General features: G+C 39.1%; 2 protein-coding genes across 3 annotated transcripts in view; one reads left to right on the top strand and one right to left on the bottom strand.

Annotated features, from left to right (window-relative positions):
* The window catches only part of PI4KA (phosphatidylinositol 4-kinase alpha), a 53,997-nt gene that overhangs the window by 10,856 nt on the left and 21,970 nt on the right, over positions 1-21,171 (top strand). Inside the window, exons 12-20 of one of the 2 annotated variants that reach the window (XM_066200061.1) lie at positions 532-632; positions 1,369-1,498; positions 2,191-2,323; positions 2,982-3,077; positions 3,765-3,948; positions 4,683-4,786; positions 5,715-5,883; positions 7,722-7,772; positions 20,927-21,035. In XM_066200061.1, the coding sequence (XP_066056158.1) occupies positions 532-632; positions 1,369-1,498; positions 2,191-2,323; positions 2,982-3,077; positions 3,765-3,948; positions 4,683-4,786; positions 5,715-5,883; positions 7,722-7,772; positions 20,927-21,035 (1,077 nt within the window). The remainder of the gene's footprint in view (positions 1-531; positions 633-1,368; positions 1,499-2,190; positions 2,324-2,981; positions 3,078-3,764; positions 3,949-4,682; positions 4,787-5,714; positions 5,884-7,721; positions 7,773-20,926; positions 21,036-21,171) is intronic. The other variant, XM_066200062.1, reaches the window with a different exon arrangement.
* SERPIND1 (serpin family D member 1) lies at positions 10,705-19,554 on the bottom strand. The gene is made up of 5 exons (XM_066200063.1): positions 19,448-19,554; positions 16,563-17,428; positions 12,650-12,923; positions 11,603-11,747; positions 10,705-11,218 (listed from the first exon to the last, which is right to left on the bottom strand). The coding sequence occupies exons 2-5, from the start codon at positions 17,410-17,412 to the stop codon at positions 11,027-11,029; spliced, it is 1,461 nt and encodes a 486-aa protein (XP_066056160.1). The 5' UTR covers positions 17,413-17,428; positions 19,448-19,554; the 3' UTR covers positions 10,705-11,026.

The raw sequence follows: 21,171 nt of genomic DNA on the forward strand, positions 1-21,171 counted from the left end.
CAGAAACTTCCTATTACTTATCTCCTGGGGGTGCCATAAATGCTGAATTGCATGCAGCTATTTATTTTCTAGGTTCTGTTTTAATTATTGCTCTTAATGTCTTAAGTATTTCTCAGTGGTTCTTTTAAAGGAAACGTTTTTTGTTCATTGCTAGCAGGACTAGGAAGCTCTCTCTTACTTTTCCTCTGTTTTCTTTCTTGTGTAGATCTTACATCTGCTGAATATGTGAAGGATTTTTTTCTTTTGGACATTGCAATATTTGACTTCTGTTCAGTATGAAGTATGCTCAAAATCAGCTTTAAGTACTGTCATTCCTTCAGTCACAATATTTGACAAAGCTGTTTGGTGCAGGTGCAAAGTTTCTAAAACTGTTCTTGCAGCAGCAGCACTAAATCTTATACTACAAGTTTGAAGCTTATAAACTTCAAATTATTTTAGAAATTATTTTTAGAGATTCCAGTAAGCATTAGGTTGTGTGTGGCCTAGTAACAAATTGAAAATAGTTTTTTCTGTTGGATTTTTCAATTTAAGGTGCAGAAAACCTGTGCATCAAGTTATCAGAGAAGCTGCAGTCAAAAACCTCAAGCAAAGTTATCATTGCTCACTTGCCACTGCTAATTTGCTGTTTGCAGGTCTGTCTTTACAGCATTTGTCATTAATTACTGTAATTACTCACTGTAGCAGTGAATGAGAGTTTGGGGAGTTTTACAGATTGCTGGAACACTTTATTTGCTATTTTTATTACTTTACATCACTGTGTTCTACATTTGGATTTCAGAGGTCTGGTGTGAAAACTGGTGTGAACTGCTTTTAGAATTTTCTTAGCTCAACTACTTCTTGAAGAATAATATTCATGAGTGTTTTCTAACCAATATTTAATTTCTGAACTATTTAGTTCAAATAGTTAAAATATCGGGACTGGCAGGTCGCTGAGGTTTTAGACTAAGGCTTGGTTATTCTAATATTGGGCACTCATGCATTCTTACAAATGTGGTGTTCTCTACCACATAAGTTGTAAGTTATCAGGTTCCTCTAAATGTTGGAACTTGTACAGTAACTTTATTTTTGGTGAGGGCAGTTCGTTTCATAGAACTCCTGTGAAAACACCGAGGAAGAGAGCAGCAAGGCTTGAGTGGTATATGACACACCCTAGAGTAATCTAAACCAGTTAGAGGCTTAAAATGTCTAAATCTTCTGCTAAAAATTGAATCTCTCAAAACTAAGTAGGATTTGTTTCTGTTTGTTTGTATTGAGCTGAAGTTGCAAGCTTGTAGCTGAAATAAAAATAGTGCTGTTTTATTCTAAAGCTATGTTTTGTTGATTTTTGTCTTGTTTTTTTTTGGTTTTTTTTTTTTTTTTTCTTTTTAGGGTCTGGGTCGTTTGTGTGAGAGGTTCCCTGTTGTGGTTCATTCTGTCAATCCATCACTGAGAGACTTTCTTGTGATACCTTCCCCAGTGCTTGTGAAACTTTACAAATATCACAGCCAGTATCACACAGGTAAAGGAAAAAAAGCTTTTTTCATACTTCTTGGTATTTTGTGATGATGCAGCTGTAGGTGGAAATGGAGATGGAATTGTACAATTTTTTTGGAGGTGGGAGAAGTTAAGCAAATGAAATTCTGGTAGAAATGTATCTAAGGGTAAGCAGTAGAACTGCTGTGTCTGGTCTGCTGACACTGAGCACTTCGGTCTTGAGTGAAATTCTGCAGCCAGAGCCAGTGCATAATTATCCTTATAGTGAGGGAAACGAAGTCACATACCCAGCTGGAGCCTCCCTTGTTTCTAGTTGAGGCTGTTGTGTCTAATTCTACAAAGGCTGCTTCTGTCTGCCCTGTAGCCTACTTTGCAGTTTGGGAGGCAGCCACTGGGTCTGTCCAAAGCTGCTACTTCTCCAGAGTGAACTAGGGCACATTCCTCTGCTCCCCATACACATCCTCTGCTCCAGCCTTGTGACTGTCTTGGCATTGGGCAGGTTTTTGTTGTTGTTTTTGAATTTTAATATGGTTTCGAGTTATGATTTCAGAAGAAAAATGTTCAATTCGAATCACTTGCTGATGCAAAAGCAGTATTGTAATGCTAGAGCAAAGTAGTGAAGCAGTAAGAAGTGGCTAAATTTAGGAATAGTTAAATGCAGTAATGGCTTGTCTAGCTCATCAAGTGGTGTTGATTTCTATACTCCTGTGTTTTTAGTAGGTGGGAATGACATCAAGATTAGTGTCACCAACGAGCATTCAGAGTCCACTCTAAATGTAATGTCTGGCAAGAAAGGTCAGCCGTCCATGTATGAGCAGCTGCGTGACATTGCCATAGACAACATCTGCAGGTAAGAGGGGGCTGGCACCATGCTGAACTCATGCTGTTTCCCTGACGGAAAAGTACTGTGCCCATTTAGAAGGTTCTGCTCTGTGCTGCCGTGAAGTCTTTGTGCCTTGTTTGGTCGTGACTTCATTTTCCTTCAGGCGTCTCTTGGTTCTGTTTATGTCCTAACTGTAAAATAATAATTCAGTCTTATTGTTTTGCTTCCCACGTCTGCTAGTCACCATTTTCAGTCGGTAGGTGTTTTTGTAGATATTCAGTAGGGGTTTTTTTGTTTTCAGCCAAGGTTATTACATGAGTGAGCCTCCTGTAAGAGAAGGATTGTCACACACTCGTGTGGGCAGTGATTATTCTTCCCTTTTAGACAGCTACAGAGAGCTGGAGGGAAGACATAGCTGGTGACTAGAGACAAGGAATTGAAGTTTCGAAGCAGTGGATTCTGAATTTACCTTATTGCATATTCCCATTGTTTTTGTTTCTGGAGAAAGTAGAAGTAGAAACTGGGCTCATTTTTTTAAAATGTATCTGCAGTGTTCCTTGGCAATCAGTTCTTATTCTTCAGTACAAACCTGCTTCCCTTATGTACACATGGCAAGCATTTACAGTAGTTAAAAGTGGTATGTTTTATTGATGCATTATGTTTTTTCTGTCCATTGTTACTCCAGGTGCTTGAAAGCTGGCTTGACGATAGATTCGGTGATTGTTGAGGCCTTTCTTGCCAGTTTATCCAACCGTCTCTACATCTCTCAGGAGAATGATAAGTAAGTTGTCAGTCAGTCATAAACCCATTTTACCTTCACTCAGTGAATGTTAGACTTATTGTAAGATAGAAGTATTGACAGCATTATTTTAGAATTAAATGTCTCTGAGATTAATGGGCTTGTGCATGGGTTCAGGATCTTCCCATGCCAAGTCTTTGCAGAGCTGAGCCCATTTTCATACTGAGAGGTATGGATTCAGTTTTAGCTGATTGAATCAGCAAATCTTTGGTGAATATTAGCCAATTTTGAGTCCTCAGCTGAGTGATGCTTTCTCTTCAAGCTTCAGCTGTCCTTTTTGGCTAGACACATCTTGTCACTGGCATTTTGCTCTGCTCACCAACCAAGAAGTCTCATGAGAGAGGTTCTGTAGTAGCTGGTCTGACTGTCTTAGTATTTTGCCCATCATTTTTGCCTCTTTTCACTATTGTTTTTAGAACAGTTTGTTCATGGCTTAGTGTCGATTTCTTCATTAATGAGTTTGGGAGAGGTTATTTTTTTATTTTGAAAATCAATTTGTGCAAGTGTATCCTCCAATGCTGGGGATGTACAGAGTGGCAGTATTAAAGCTGTCAGTGGTGTTTAAATTTAGTGTAGGAAGTGTTACTTAAATGAAAAGTACCTGAGGTCTTGGTAACTGTTGAACAGTTTCATTTATCACCTTGGGGTTTTTGTTTGTTTTCCTTACAGGGAAGCTCATTTGATTCCTGACCACACAATTCGTGCTCTAGGGCACATTGCAGTGGCACTGAGGGACACCCCAAAAGTAATGGAACCCATCCTGCAGATCTTACAGCAGAAGTTTTGCCAGCCACCTTCTCACCTTGACGTGCTCATCATTGATCAGCTCGGCTGTTTGGTCATCACTGGAAATGTAAGGAAAGAATTGGCCAAGAGGATGCCAGTTCATCATCCCTTTCCTTTAGTTAAATGGAAATGTATTTTAGAAAGTGCATTTGCAGAGGGCTTTTTAGGCTCTTCTTTTCTTCACTACAGGTAGACACTTGTACAGTCTTTGTAATATCAGAAAACAGAAGCTGTGATAATGTGTAAAGTGCTATCCCTGTAAACAAGATGAATCCCCATAGAAAATAAGTCTTCTGAAAAAGAAGATTATAAAGCTCACCAAACTCAATGTTTTCAAAAGTTACTTGGTTTTTAAACTTGGCCTGTCACAAATAAGTGAAGAGTATTTTCATTTTGTATCAGGAATTAACTTTCAAAGTCTTGTAGGTTCAAACATTTAAAAGTATGGAAGATTGTCTTCTTCAGTCATGCAAAGATTAACTGACTTTTTCCAAATGTTATTTGTGCCTCCAAACAAGCAGTTAATTGCCAGAACTCAGAAGACTCAGAAGCCTGTAAAATGGTTTCCATCAGAAAGGCAGAATTAAAGAACATAATAAATATTCTAAAATTTGATCAATTGAAAGCATTCACAAAAGCACTGGTACTGTTTGCTTCATGGTAGCTGAAACCATTGCTCAGGCTGTGGCTGCACACTTATCTCAAGAACTTGGTAATACTTAGAGTGTTTTCCAGGGCTGTTCTTTAGCGAGATTGTATTGAAAAAGCTTTACTTAGGGATTTGGTTTTGGTTTTTTGCAGCAATACATTTACAGTGAAGTGTGGAATCTATTTCAGCAAATCAGTGTTAAAGCAAGCTCAGTTGTTTACTCTGCCACAAAGGACTGTAAGGACCATGGATACAGGTAACACTTAGCTGTGTCGCTTCAATGTGTGAAAACTGTATCAAATACCCTTGGAGCTGCTTTGGGGTTTGTTATTTTTTTCCGCTATCAAGTTTTATTACAAGGTTGCAAATTGCACTGTTCTTTGATGTTAAAAAGAAATCGTTAATTTAAAAATAATAGCACTTCAAAATGCAGAGATTCCTGAAAATGCTTTTCACTACAGGTAGCATTGATAACTTTTACCTCTGTAAGGAGTCAGTGTTTGTGAAAGATAATTGACATTGACTTATGTTTTCTGTAATTACAGTAATCAATTACTAAATTGCAGTAATTAATTACTAAATCTCTTAGCCCAGAAAAGCTGAGAGTGCGGTTTGTTTTGTTTTTAATGTGGTCCTGGTACTTGTTAGGGATTAAATGCAGACCATTAACAATTTAGTTCTTTGTAGTAAGTTATGCGTTGTTGTCCCCACTAGAAGTAAAGATTATCAGTGGCTGTTGATGGTTGGGGTAGGCTGGATACCTTTCAGTGCAGAGTGGGAGTGGCTGAGAGGACTGTTCCTGTCAGTATGTTTTAACAGTGCAATCTCAGCTTCAACAGCTGATAAGAGTTCTGATCCTTCTGCTCAAGAGCGTTCCCAAAACAGAAGCACTGCCCTTGGCTGCTTTTCGTCTGCTACAGGGAAGTACTTTCCTCGTGGCCATGACAGCATCGTAAATGGAACGCCCTCCAAAGGCACAGCTTAAAAATAGTTTTTCACTTAAATACCAGTTGCATTTCAATTGTCAGTAAAGTGATGTGTTGCTCATAAAAACAGCAAGAAAAAACCTGATGTTAAAATCTGTCAGTAGCCTTATTACAAGAGTTACTATCAGTATTATGAAGGAAACACTGAAAATATAAAACCCGAGGAATTGTTTGTTCATAACTGTTCTTTCTCCTCAGGCACTGCTCCTTGGCAGTCATTAATGCCCTGGCCAACATCGCTGCCAACATCCAGGTGGAGCACCTTGTGGATGAGCTGCTGATGAACTTGCTGGAGCTGTTTGTTCAGCTTGGGCTGGAAGGAAAGAGAGCTAGTGAGAGAGCAAGTGAAAAAGGACCAGCACTGAAGGTCAGCTATGCACTGGTTTTCAATTGTGTGCAGCTGTGCTTTATGTGGGTGGCACTGCTAAACACACAGGGAAAACCCACCCTCTGCTAAGCCTGAGGGTGAGTTCTGGTCTTGGAGTGTGAGTGCAGGTCTAGGGTGCCTGACTGATCCATGCAGAGTGTCCCAGATAAAACGGGATAGCTGCAGTTCAGCTGAGACTGCCTCAGCTGGAGTGTCAGGCAGAGCTTCAAAGGGAAGCGTGGGATGCTCTGGAATCAGTATGGGAGACAAACTGCTGCACTGAATGAAAGCTGTGCAATTCTGCAAGGGGAGAAATGACAGATTTCAGATGGATTGAGCTAGGAGGCAGTGTTTCTTTAGTGTGAAGATGCTGAGAGCAGTTCCACTAGAACATTCTACTCAATGCAGAATACACGTTATGAAAGGTATTCTGTAGGCGGGGTTTCTTCATTTTCAAGAAGAGATAAAGAGGGTAAAACGCAGCACATGCTATGCTCCCCAAACAAAAGCAAATTTTTTTGTTAGTTTGCCTGTGTCTCTTCTTCTCAGCACACTAAAATTAGCTTGATAGCCATTAAAATGTGCAGTGATTTATTTGTTCTATTTTCAACCATTCAAAAGTGACTTCTGTGAGGAGAAGAAAAAATACCTTATTTTTCTTTTGCTGTTGCTGAGAGTTGGTGTGGGTGTCCCCTGAGTGTGCCCAGGAGTGGAAGTCATTCCATCTTCTTCACCCTCAGTGCCATGTATTATCATAAAGTGGCTGATATTTCATTTTTTTAAACAAAGAATGCTACTAGAAAAGTGGATTTTTTACAGAAACTGTGTAGTTCTGCTGTGTTCTGGCTTTTGCAGTTAGGTTGCATCTCTGCTGACTCTGAAGCAGTGAGTCACATGCAGTGGATTGTCCTGAAGTTAACAGAAAAGCCCACGGTGACTTTTTCCAGTTCTCCCTACCCCTTAGAGTGTCTTCTGTACTATTATTTTATTCTCTTCAAAAATATTTTAAGACCCATCTTTTGTTTTGCTTTTTCTTGACTCTCCAGGAAAGATAACTGGAATTTGTTTTAGTTGGGTTGTACCATTATTGTTTCACCTGAAGACTATTTGGCTTTGTCTCTCTATTGCTCTCTTCTTTCTTTTTCTGTTCTTTTTTTTTTTTTTTAATTGCTTCCTTTTGGTTTATTCCACTTCGTGCAAAGTTGACACTGTTTACATTTCTTCCCTGCTTCATCTGTGTGGGGCCAGCAGTCTCTCTCTTGTAAGGAGGGAGGTGGAGCATTCCCTCTTTTCCCAGATCCAGTGTGGAAGGATATGGGAGGTTGGGAAAGACTTTAGAGTGGTGTCTGTGCCTTCACTCTTTTCCTGATCAGAACAGTCAAAGGAAATACTTATTTTCCTTATGTTTCTTATATTTCAATGGAAAAGGCTGCTCCTCCTGCTTAAATAAATTCTTGAAAATCCTGACTTTTTACAGGCTTCTTATTTTTGACTTCATTTTGTTAGTAAAATGAAACTTCTGGTAAACTTTTGATACTTGCTTGTGGCCACCCATTTAATGTAATCATTTTTCTAGCAGTTATTGAATATTGACAGACTCTGTGCTGACAGGGGAAAAAATCCCTTCAATAGTCCATGAAGAAAACCTGAAAAACTTTGTTAAAATATTCCAGGGTGTTTTCAGTCCTGTGGATTTCATGGGTGCTCTCTTGACCACCTTGTGCACATCTCTTTGCAAGATGCAGAATTGTAATGTTTGATGCTTGAAATATGTTTTATAGCCAGTACTTTAAAAATGCTTTTGTAGATGTTTTGAGCATTTCCTTTTTTTCCTCCAGGCCTCCAGTAGTGCAGGGAACCTGGGTGTGCTCATTCCTGTCATTGCTGTGGTGAGTATCCAATGGATGAGTTGATGCAAACAATAATTTTTCTCGCATTTATCAAATACTGGTGCTATTTCAAGCAAAATGGTTGGTTTGACTGCTAGTGCAGAGGTTACCATCCAGGAGAAATGTAGAACTACTGTTAAATAATACACCTTGCTCTAAGGAGGGGAGCCATTTGTTTAATAATGGCAAATCTCTTGAAAATAAAGAACCTTTGGTGTTTCAGGGTTAGATTGTTTCAAGCAATTAATTCAGGAGATTCTTGAGCTAAATAATACTGCAGGGAGTATTACTTTGAATAGTGTTTGGCATGCTGTGTAATGAACAGGCCATATCTGCGGCCTGAGGAGAAGTGAAAAACAAAAGCTAATAGAAACAGAGTGAAAAATAAATCTTAGTTTTGCAGCAAAGTGAATTCTGCTTCTTAAAAGGGAAAAAAAAAATCATTGATCAAGAAGGGGGTATGTGTCCCATGTCTTCTGAAATGAGAATTGGCTGTCAGGCTGAAAGCATTTTAAGGAAATGTGCAAGGACTCTGATGCCAGACTCATTTATTCTGAAGCAGATCTGTGTTCTCTCTTGGATGTAATTTTTTTCTGGGGGAAAAGCATTTCTTTTAACAAAGTACAGGTGCTAATTCAGGAAAAAAAACATGTAGATCTAGATCTCCAGTGGAAAATTTCCTACGTCCAAGGCATGTTACCAGGTCAGGTGGACTATTTGCCTAACTGCTGTAACTTTTACAAAAAAAAAAGTCACATCTAAAAGATGCATAGACGAACTTCCTGAAGAACAAAAGGCATCATGCTGCTTGTTTCCCTTCTGAAGCTGAATTATTCTGTGGAACTTTTCCTTCACAGCTGGTGGGACCAAAGGGAAAAACATATCCCATGCTTGCAGTAAGGATGCCTGCTTGTAACTTGTTCATAATGCATGTCCATTAACAGGCAGGAAAGAAGCATTCATTTCATACTCTGCCTCCTCAAACCTCTTCACTGAAGCTTGTCAAAGAGAAGAGTCTAAAATTAGCACTAGTTAAAGATCAGAGGACTTCCTTCCCATGTCTCTTCCACTGATTTCATACATCAGCCCTCCCCAAATTCAGCAGTGATCACAAGGACCAGTTCCTAACTTTAAAGAAATGTGTTTATAAATGTCTTGGATCACTGTTATTCACTCAGTTTTTGCATGAGCCGGCTAGTCCTGCGTTGAGATGTTCTAGTGGGTGGCATTTTTCAGCTGTCATTGATGCTGATTTGAGTGAAAGCAGGACCATCCCTTGCATATTGAGAGAAGATTAGTGCTTATTAGTGACTTAATGTAAAAGTTACGGAAGTACTGTTCTGTTTCAAATTTTTATTGATGATATATTTGTTCTGAATAGCTGGGGATAACTGCATTTTTCTTAACCAATGTGACCTTTAAATGCAGTCAGATGGGGCCAGAATCTGAAGCAAGAGTTAATGGTTACATTATGGTTGTTGAAGCAAATATTTGACTTTCTTGCACAATGTATGAAGATCATGAGTTTTGAGCAGTAGCTGATTTGCTTTTCTGTTTGACCTTTTTGCCTTGAATAATTGTCTTTATTTAAGTCCCCAAAAACCCGTATTGCAGATGCTCCAGCTCATTCAATCATTGATAAACTAATTAAACCTAGGGCATGAATATTTAAACTTCTGCACCTGCTTTTCCTTCTTGTATATGCTTTCCCTTTTGAATACAGATAAAACAATATAATGTGTATATGAATGTTAATGATTTCTGTTGTGCGCTTCCGGTACTGCAAACTGTCTTATCATGTGATGGACTTAAAAGACATGAATGGGGGAAACATCTGAGTTTCCCATTCAGTATCAGCTCTTCATCATTCATCATCTAATACCAGTATTTCACTGACAGGTTGAAAAGCTTTGTGTGTGGAGTATAGAATTGGAGTAGATGTAAAATTACAAACAACAGTATATAAAAGCAAAAATTAAATCAAGTTAAATTTAATATGGGAAAACACCTTTTTAAGAAAATTCAAAGTAACAGTTAGTTTAAAGGTTGTGTGTTTTTGCTAACATAAGACAAACTTATAATGTATATAGATAGATTGATACAGTATTTGATACTGTAAAAGTAATAAAAATACTCTCACTGGATTATGAGGCACATTTTTTTAAAAGGTATGATGTAAAGTAAGGTGTGCAGAGGTGAGTATGTTCATTACCTTTAATAATTGGGATGTATGGTGCAGCTCTGTTCCTTGTACCAGGTAGACAGTGATATTCTACAGAGTGTGGAGAAATCTCATTGTCAAATGTGACACATTTGAACAGCATTTGTGGTGTTACCAGAATGATTCAGAAAGTTGGCAGTGACTTGAAAAGTTTCATCCATTAAATCAAGTATGGAGAGTGCACTGGAGTATTAACAGAGTGATTGCTATAAATGGCTTTTTTTCTAGAGGGGATTAGGTGATACTGAGCCAGTGAAAAGAGCATTTTGCTGACTGCTTTCCCTCTAAGGGCTATTCTGAGGATAATTATGTCATTTGCCAGGCTGGCTTAATTCTGATACCCCTTGTACCAATGAAGATCAGAGGAAGTATTGAAGCAATACAAGTCAGATCAGGGAAAAGTAGTGAGTTCCTTAGTGTTTCATTCCTCCAAGACATTTCTGTCTCCTCTTACTTGATACACTGGTCCATGAGGCTCATTGTGTGCATCAGTCTGAATGTTAATACAGATGTTAATTGTGTGTATTCACTGAACATTAAATGATGTAAGTGAAAGAAAGAATGGAGACATTTCATATGTTTCAAGTTAAATTGTGTCAAATGCCCAGGAGAGACTTAGGTGTCTATGGCTGGTCAGGTATTCAGGATTTCCTTAGTCCTGTTTATCATAAACCAACATCCTAGCACAAACTTAGAGCCAAATTTCAAGACTCCAGATAGTCTAAATACTTTATTGATTACATTTTATACACTGATGCAAAACACAAAGTGAAAGTTACTTTAGTTTTGGGGTTTTTTTGCTAGTAATACACTTGTATCAATACATGGCACTAACCATTTTAAATTGCAGTCAAATTATCTACTGCTTTGAGTCCATTCATGAGAAACTACCTGTAGATAATACGTTTTCTTTTTATACCAGTGACTTTTGTATTGGCTAATACGACAATAAATTTTCCTTTATGATGCTGGTGTTTTAACATGTAATTATACAGCCCATATATCACAGAGTGTTGGAGGGTCTTCTCTGCTTTTAAGATGTGGCTGGGTTGGCAACTCTGCCCATGAACAGGAGGCAGCTGGTGCGGTGCTCATAGATCAGGAACAAAAAGGGGCGGTCGACCACAAAGCGGATCTGAGTGGAGAGGGGCATGAACCCCACCGTGGTTATTGTTGCAGCCTCTGTGCCCTCCTCGTTCACTGTGATTGTGCCTTGGTGGTTGAACTGTTCAGGCAAACAAAACAGGAAAATAAATGAGACAAATTGAGGCTCTCCCGAGTAGGCGAATGATGTGCTCACAACTTTTCCCGCTCCGTGTCCCACACCCTTGCTGGCCAGCCTACACGGCACCAAAAACCTTTGGGGTTTGTTCTGTGGAGAAGCCTGTTCCTGACTGACACAACACTCTTAGTGCCTTTGACATCGGATTAAATGTGTGCTTCATTATGTGAATAGACCAGGACAAACCCACAACCCTCCCTCCTATGTCCTCCAGAAAAGATGAGGAAAAAATATTATTTTAGCTTATTGTGCAATATTGTTACTGTGCTGCCATGCTATTGGGTGATGGAATTTAATCAGAGAGGAGGTGAACTGAGGAGTAATTACCCTGTCAATGGTGATCTTCTCATCTGATATACCAGTGTAGTCGCCTTTTCCATTGAATAGCTCTTCTATTCCCATGGATCTCAGATAATCAATCAAGTTATAAGTCTTCTCCAGCTTAAATTTAGGCATAACCACTTCTCTTGTTCTAGTAAAAATAAACATAAGAAAGAAAATTCATGGAGCAGATATGGATGTGGACAACTCCTTTGCTTTACAGATCTGTTGTGGTTTGGATTTTTTGCTGTCTTCTTTTGCTTTCAGAACTTGAGCAGCATGACTTTTAAAATGTGCTTTAAAAACTAATTCCCTTGTGAAAACTGTTAGTTTGTCAATTTTTCATTTATAATGATTCACATTATTTTTGTGTATAAGATATGTGACTATGAGCAGTTTAGTTCAGTGCATGCTTGTAATAAGTGTCAAGCTGTCAGATTTTCTGAAGTACTAAACTGGAGATTTGTCACTTATTGTGTACAACAGAAATAGGTTGAATTCCTGGATAGCACATCAAATAATCTCTTTTTATCAAGTCTGAGGACAGATACACCTACCCTGTCATCTTCCTCAAGGGAGGCTTTATTATTTTTCCTTCCCATAATTGTGATGTCCTTTGATTATGGAATGTAATTCCATATTCCTTTACACACAGCTCTGTTGAAATGCTCAGTGCTGAACTGAACGTAGGCTGATGTGACCAAGACTATTGGTGCAGAATAATCTGTTCTTTTCACAGTCCTGTTTTTCCTTCTCATTGTAAACTTTATCAGTAAGAATGCTTTCTTTAAATCTACATCATTAAATACTCAATAGAAAGAATTTTGACACTTCATTACAATTTTCTACCTTGATCGTCCTTGATGGTATTTAAATTTTGCGAGATCACCAGTCCTGATTTTTAATTCAGTAAACCCATTTTATGGAGGTTTTGTTTAGGTTCCATATTTTTTTATCAAAATACATTTACCTCTGCATGCTTCACTTACCCTCATCAGTCTCATCAAGAAAAATACATTAAGACTTTACCAAGACGTGCTTTTCAGCAGGTACCTGTTTGTCATGCTCTTCTGCCACTTTTCCACCACTTGAGGTGTGATCTGCTTTTCGAGGGCTTTCATGCCGGCCAGTTTGTGTGGCAGCACCACGAGCATGCTGATGTTGCCCACGAAGGGGAGCTGGATGATGCCGCAGTCCAGCTCGGGGTCGGCGGCAGCCAGGAAGGTGCCCTTGGTCTGCATCATGGGCACCTTCACCGTCTGCTTCTCGTTCAGCCGGAAACTTCGCTTCGTGGTCATTTCCACTGGAAACTTGTTCTCCCAAGTGCCTGATCAGACAGTGCAGAACACAGATAAAACCCCCAAGGTGGCCGTTTAATGAAACGTTCCCAGAATAGGTTTACACTAAGCTTGGAGTCACGTGGATTGGGAGTTACTGCAGGAGATTGTTGATTTCAGTGAAGCCTGAATTAGAAGACAAGTTCTAAAGTGACTTCAAAATTCCTGGCTTTCTAACTTCTCATTTGTCTAATTTGAGTGTTCTGAATTACAAAAGCAGGTGAACACAAACCAGAAATAAGAATGTGGTTAGCGTGTATTATTTTTCCCTCTGGGGAAGCTAGAAATTTTAAGCCATGCAAAATAGTTTTTAGGGTTTGCCTCTAGCAGAACACCTGACCCGGCCGTGTTTTCCGAAAGATGTGATGCCTGAATCCAGTTCTGAAGGCAGCTCTTTGGAGAATGTTAGTGGTGTATCAAGCTAAGAAAGGGCTGGATTCGTTTTCCATGAGGTTATAAAAGATGCTATGCTGAAGACATTATGTTACCGTAGTCCATTCAGAATGGTTCATTTTCTGTCTTAACCTGAAGAGTTGGGGTGTTGACTGCTTAGTTCTGTGAGCCAGTTTGATGTGATAACAGGCTCCTGTAGATGTGCTGAAATCTGACAGGTTTATGCCCAAATGATGCAGCCCAACACATTTTTGCAGCCCAGAAAGCTTTGCCATCAGGGCTTGAAGCTTTTCATGTGGAGATACTCTGGATACCAGAAATATTTATTGACTGTTTGAAAGAAGTTTTTTTTAAATGCAGTGTTCCATTGGTCTTTTTATAGAACTGTGGCTCTGGAATAAACATCATTTCTTAAGGGGCAGACAAAGCTAGAAGATTATAGTGGAAATAGGGTTACCAGTATTTCCTGTAAAAACTCAGGAATTTAGGTCATCGTTGGCAAGCAAGTATGTGAGGAATGTGACTGTGACTGTGTGGAAAGCCTGCAATATTACCCTAATTGGTTCCTTAGCCTGACTTCGCCAGATTTTCTGTGAAAAAGAAAAGTCTTAAGTCCAACTTTCATTCTAATAGTTCCTGCACATGTCAGGCTGGTGGGGACCAGTTTGAGAAATGATCAAGCTCTGGTTAATAGTCTGAAAGGTATGGGGTATAGAATGGATCATGCTGTTCCCAAACGAATAGTCTCACTTCCTAGGAAAACCCAGTATCTGGCTGTTTTTCAGGGAGCAGAATTCACAGGTGTAGGATTCCAGCTGGCCAGTGACAGGGGGCTGCTGTGGGCCAGAGGAGCTTCAGGAGCAATGCCATCCACTGAGGGATGGGAGACATAATCACCTCTTCCAAGTGAAAGAGGGGACCTGGGGGACATTTTTTCCTGGATTCAGTTTTGCAGATGTGTTTGTCTTGGGGTAGAATACTGATCCCTAGCAGGAGTTGTGTGCCAGCTGAAACCAGCTGGCACTTTATGACTTTTGTACCTGTTTTGAATCTTCCCTCAAGATGTCTTTTGGATGCATGTGTGGTAGTCGATGTTGTCTCCATTGAGTGACTCCTCTTTTGCATTTGTGACTTGAATCTCAGAAAAAATCAGGACGTTTTGGAGCTGTCAACATTTGTCAGTTACCAAAACTGCCATGGCTAAAATAAGCAGCTCCTACTTGGTAGGAAGCTCATAAATGATTACTCAGAGCTGTGCAGAGTGGGGGTAGACTGGGATATCTATATAAGATAAAGTGTGCTTCTTACCAACATAAATAGTTTCCAATAGTTTCTTGATGGTCTTTAATGTAAGCGGAGCTTGAAACCTCACAGTGTTTGTGAAGTATGCCACTATTCAGTCTTGTACTGAGCATCTCTGTATATCTGGAAGTGCTTATAGGTTTCTTAGTTCTGAGGGCTTAAAAGAGCTTTCCTGCAGTGGTTCAAACAGTGCAAATGGAAAAATGTGGACAAAAATTGGCATGTTAGAAGGAGCAGTGGGAAAACTAAGAAACCTAGGAGCAGAACTTGTCTTTTAAAAAGTTCAGTTCCACTCAAAGTAGAATTCCTGGGAGACTGTCACTGTAATACAAAAGAATGAGAGCAGTGGAGAATTGATCTTTGTTTTGAGGGTTAGAAATTACAGCCTTCAGCAGATGGCACCAAGGCAATTTGGGTTAATAGCACTTCATGGGCAGAAGAAAAACCCTGAAGTCTTTTTCATTTTGATGACTCAAGAGTTCCAATACCACAGCTGTCTATTTTTGTGGTGTTTTTGTTATTTTGAGATGGCACAAGTATTTAATAATTTCAGTGTGAAACAAAAGGGTATTTCAAATTTCACCAAATTATATTAAAAAATATCTGTTTCACTTTGTATAGTCCTTTTCTTAGGATGGTTTAACCGGCAGTAAAGCCCTGTATTTAGGATGACGTGATCATCAGGGATGTAGTCAAGGATACAAGTAAGTGCCTGTTGGATGGTACCTGAGAATAGGAGATGATCTGGGGTTTGTGATAATGATTGCTTCAGATTCTTTTAGGGATAGGTGGCATTATTCAAGGAAATATTTCCTTGCTAGTGAGTGGGAAAAGGTGCATTTATGGGAATGATGCTTCTAGAACCAGCTGAGAGGGCAGGTGTAAGAGAGGCCTTTTTTTCCTGGAAGCAGGGACATAACTGGGGGAAAGTAAACTCCTCTATGAATTATAGAAAGGAGTGTGTTGTACTTGCAAACACTGTTACCCTTTTGGGCTAATCTGTCTTTCCTTACCCATGTTTTAAGCCACCTTTATCTGATTTTCATCTTAAACAGTCAGTAACAGATTTCCTTTTATCCTCAGTTCTTCTTTCATTGGTCCCTCCCACCTCTTGCTCATTTAATATAATTTAAAAAGTTTGTTGTAAAACTAACAACCTGAGGCAGATAACTCATCTTGAAAATCTCACCACAGGCTCTTAGTTTAAATGTAAATACATTGAAAATAAGAGTTTATAATAAGAATATATCATCGAGTCTTTACTTCAAGCCTCTTTAACTGTTCAGCCTTTACTAATACATGAAGGAGCCGATATCAGCAAACCATTCATGCTGAATTAACCGAAGTATTCCGTGTAGTGAATGTGTTTGGTTTTAGTTGTAGGAGAACAGTGTTTGGTTCTTCTCTTAGGTCTCCTGTATGGACTTGTTGACAAGGAGCATGCTCTGATCATATTTAAAAACTGCTTCCTTCAAGCTGAAATTCTTTGTAGTCATTTGTATGAGTTGTGAATACTTCAGAGATGTTAAGTGCTTTAACTGAAATCAACCTGTACCATTTCAGTGATGCCAAGACTGAATGTGACTAATGGCTTGCATATGGAGCTATACCTCCCCATTTGGTACTTCTACAAAGCTTATGATTTCTGGAGCTATTCTGCATTCATATGTTGTTTTTCTGTCTCACTGTGAGTCATTAAGGTTTTGGTAGTAGTAAGCATTTGTTCTGTGTATACAATGCCCACTAACTTCAGAGAATCATGCTACAGAAAGAGGCAAAAAATAGGCTAATAATACAGATTGCTAGTGAGGGAGTCAGTAGGTTTTTTGTAGTGTTCATTAGACTTAAATTCTGTCTGGGATTTCTAATGACATGTGGCAGTGCATTGCAAACTGAGAAAATCCATCACTAAGATTGAAATAACAGAGTCTTACCTTTAAAGTAAAGACAATTAAGAATCATCATCAGTGTTGTAGGGTTTATATTCACAAGAGCTTCCTTTATTAATCCCTTGGTCAGCTTCAAGATGCGTTCGTTGGTTTTGGCTATGAAGCTGGGATCTGAGAAATCAGCTGGTTGGGCATCAGCAAAGTAGTATGTTTTCATATTGTTTTTGAAATCAGTGAGAATAGAAAAGTCTTTATGAATATAAAGGTCATTGACAGACCTCAGCGTGTAGCCAAAGTTGCGCCTGAAGAGCCGATGGGTGAGTTTGCGGAAGAGGTTGTGGACGGTCATGAGCTCGTATTTGCTGCTGGCATTAATGAAGTCTTGAAAGCCAAGAACAGATAACACTTCCTCCTGGGTTTGATCCTTCAGACCCAGGGAAATCATAGCCATTGCAGTGGAAATACCAACAGGAGCCATGATGATATTGTCTGAGGGGCTGGCCTTGTCTGCCACACTGCGGTAAAGGTTGAAGCCAAAGTTTGCGTTGAGGATATTGAGGCGCTGGATTCTGGTTTTGCCGTGGAATAGTTCAAGAATATTTCCTTGCTGAACTTCAGAAACCATCTGTGGGGCAGCATCAATAACATCGCTGTAGTCGTCACTCAGTATCTTGTCAATGTCTAGATAGTCCTCTTCCTCCTCTTCTTCAGGAATCAAGTCGTTAGTGATGGTGTTTTCTCTGTGGAACTCGAGTGGTAGGTTTGGCATGTAAGTCCCGTTTTCGTGTGGCTGTGCACCTTTAAGGCTTTCAAAATGCTCAGTGACGTCCTTGACTCCGCAGAATGTGGAGGTTATGATGAGAGCAAGGGCAAGCAATTGAAATAGGAACTTCATTCTGACAGGTGGAAGCCTGGAAGACAACAAAACACAGTTGAGAGAGACAAGGGTAATTGAATTTTAGTTATCTATTCCGTAATTTTAGATCCACGCTGATTTTTCTTGCAGCAGCAGATCTATAGTTACCTTATTTGACAGCACTGTTTTTTAGTGGAACAGATGTCAATTAGATGGATAAGTCTGTTTTACTGGTAATTGGTTTTGCTTACACAATGCCTCCAGCCTGCCAAAGAATTAGTTGCCTCCTCCCATACAAATAGTCATTACTGGCATACTTCAACAGTTCCAAACTCATTACCCGGAATATGTGGGACTCTTTATTTTAAACTGTTACACTTAAACTGTGCACTAACTTTGTGAGTAGTGTGTGCTGAAAATACAACGTGAAGTTAAATTTGAAGATTTGAGCTTGCTAGGAGGAAGAGGGACTCCTGATCCAACCCCCTGCAGGAGCATACCAGAAGGCTGAGATGTACTGAAAAATTTGAAAAACAAACATCCTGTAGCTACAACAGAAAATGGAAGTTTTGTGGGAGTATTTTGGAAAAGCAAGGCAGCAATCTGGTGAATAAAGGCGATCTAGTCATGTAGAAATATGTGTATTTGCACTGAGTACCATTAGTGAGACTGCAGTGTGGGAAGTGTTGGGCATAAACGTCTGTCCTGGCCTGCTCATGGCCTTACTCGGGCGTGTTACTCAATGTCTGTGCACCCTTTCTGCAGCTCTCTGTCCTCATCTGCCACTTTTGTAATGGATTGGCTTGATTCTGCTTTTGGCTTAGTTGTGTTTTGTTTCACTTTTGTGTAGCACTGCAGAACTCGTAGTGCTCTCTGTTCCTTCGTGATGTGAAGTCTCTGTGAGCTCCGCTCAGAACTTTGTTTCTCTAGGCTTACTGTGATCCCGCTCCTAGATTTGTAACCTCACCTTTTTTGTTTCAGATTACATTTAAGTAGAACCTGCACTTTTCTAAGGGTAATTAAATCAATCTCTTTATCTACTAAGTATTGATTGTTGCATTTTTAAATTATTTTTAAAATCAAGAATTTTCTTCGGTATATATTTGAAGAGAATCCATCAGACTTACTCAGCTGTAAAACTCTCCACCGAGAAGTAGGTCTGAGAGACTTTTCACCATAATATTGGATGTAGTAATTAAAGTGATCTTAAAAAGATGATACAAAAAAGTGTAATTCCCTCCTGCAACAGTCAGATATCAAAATGTAGGTGTTCAATAGATCTGTCAGCTGAAACTAGATGGGTGTCTGAATGCCAGGCCTTGGGTTTTGCTCCGACTTAACTATAAAGTTATTTCACAAATTTATAAAGTTAATCTCAATTGATACACTTTCTTGAGTAAAAAGACAGTTATTTACAGTGTAATACAGGACAAAATACTGAGTACAGGTAAAACAAAAATCTTAAGATGTTGATTAAAATGCTTTTTAAATTAGGAAAGAGAGCTGTTCTGTAGAGTATAAAGGTCCACATACCTGTACCTGTTTGCTGACCTGTGTATCAGTGAATAAAACCTTGAAGGAAAGTATTTTCAAACACATTGTAACAGGGTTGAAATAACTGAGCTGACAGATTAATTTTTGAAACTCTCCCCCAGACTAATTTGTGTTAAATCCTAAAACCATTTAAGGTGAACCTCCCATATAAAAGAATACACTGTTTTACAAAAATGAAGGATCCACATAAGATGCTTATGAAATGGTTTTACACTGGGAGTGAACATCTCGAGTCAGTCTTTTTCTAATTGTTTCTCCATAAATTCATTAGTTTTTTCCCCGCCCCCAGAAGTCAGGCCCTTAGGGCTGAGATACTCTGTCCAGTAACCATTGATAAACATTTTCTGCTCTTGGCACAGCAGAATTTGCAGTCTGTATTCCCAGCTTTACATTCTTGTCTTCACCAAAGTTCAGTTACTGCTCAGCTGCACTTACACAGGCAAAACATCCCCCTTCTCTGCAATATGTATTTCTTTGGTGAGATCTACCCAAAATAACAGGAGAGGTAAATGAAGCTTACCTTTAAGCCACTGTAGGGGAAGGATGTGTTGAAAAGCTCAAGTAAAGGGAACGGTGGGGTTTAAATCTGAACTTTGACGCTGGTTTTTTGTGTATCTCCCAAAGTAAACATTCTCTAAACCAAACACTGCTAAACTTACTTCGTCAGCCAAAATCCCTCCCTTGCCTAGTGATCTCTGCTGAATTCTCTGTTGTTTGTTGAACTACTTTTATAGCTTTGCAGGTACTTGTTCCCTTTTGAGGAAGGTCTTTGAGCAAAAATCGGTGTATGTAAAGTTTCAAAGTCAAGCATGCACATAAACTTGACTGTTAATGACAGGAAAAGCCCCGTAGCTGCAGTTTTGTGCTGAAATGGGGGACGGGGAGAGCATCTTAGTGCAAAGTGTTTGAGGCTTCTGTGGTTGTGATGGGGTTTCTTCAGCTGGTGTTGTATTGGTGCAAAGATTTCCATTGCACAAACAGCTTTTTACCATAATGCTGCTCACCATCCTAAACTCCGACTGATTTTATTATAATAGAGAGATTTTTTCATGCTGTTCCTTTTTAAATGACTAATCTCCCTCATGATTTGCAAATGCATCCGAGGTTGGCTTTATGTAAGGTTTCACTGAAGTACTGCTGGCTCTCATACTTAGAGAGAATTATTGTGCTTAGAGAAAACTTCTTCAAGCTAGATTAGGATGTAATATTTTGTTAATGAATTTACAGCAATAATATACAGTCTATTGTTGAATAAAGTTTGCGGTTTAATGGACAGTTACTTTTTATACAGTGCCTGTGCTTTAACTCTTTTTAGGATAACGCAATATGATCTTTGTGATATAAATTTATCTAAAGTTGTATATCATGTTGGCTGAGAGGATATACTGCTCCTCCGGTGGTAGCAGCTGTTCATGCAAAAAGCATCAGAGAATTTTAATAAATGTGTTGAAAATAATGCTCTTTTACTTGCTTGTTTAGATAGTAAATTCTTTAGAACTGATGTCATTCTGTGCGTGGGCGCAAACAATGAAAGATCCCCAACTGGTGCCTCAATGTATTTCCACAAAGCTGATAAACAATAGCAACCAGAAGTGTTTTTGACTAATATTTATTTAGTTTGGAGTTCCTTTACACTGAAGCAAAGCTGCGTGGCATTGTCTTCAGCACAGTTTAAAGGACCATGTGGTCTCTTCTTCCCTGCAGTGGATAGTATACTAATATTATGTACCTTCCTCAGAGGTTACTGTATCAGCATGGTGTAATTCCTCTGTAAAACAAAGGAAATTCCTACTTCAGGCATCTCAAAGTTAGCCTTTCAGCTCTCCAGAAAGAAAATTCCATCAATATAATAGCCATATAATACTAGTTTTCGTAGGTGACAAAGAATATTACCTTTGTAAATCATGGTAAAGAAGATACATGAATTGATTCCTTGGTGTGGAATTAAGTTATTCTAACTCCCACCACTTTCTAATGTTACTTTTAATTTCTTTGCTAGCTCACTAGACGCTTGCCACCCATCAAGGAAGCCAAGCCCAGGCTGCAGAAGCTGTTCCGTGATTTCTGGTTGTATTCGGTGCTGATGGGATTTGCTGTGGAAGGATCAGGTACTCTGCATTTCTAAGAGAGCAACACTGCTGCTCACATTTAAACTTTTGATGGATCTAAATGTAACTCTGCAAACCATTCACGGTAGCTGGAAGAAAAATTACAGGCATAAAGATACTTCAAAGCAAACAGCTT

The sequence above is a fragment of the Chamaea fasciata genome, unplaced genomic scaffold (genome assembly GCF_029207755.1).
Source record: "Chamaea fasciata isolate MVZ Bird 193981 ecotype frontalis unplaced genomic scaffold, bChaFas1.0.hap1 SCAF_18, whole genome shotgun sequence".
NCBI classification, from domain to species: domain Eukaryota; kingdom Metazoa; phylum Chordata; class Aves; order Passeriformes; family Sylviidae; genus Chamaea; species Chamaea fasciata.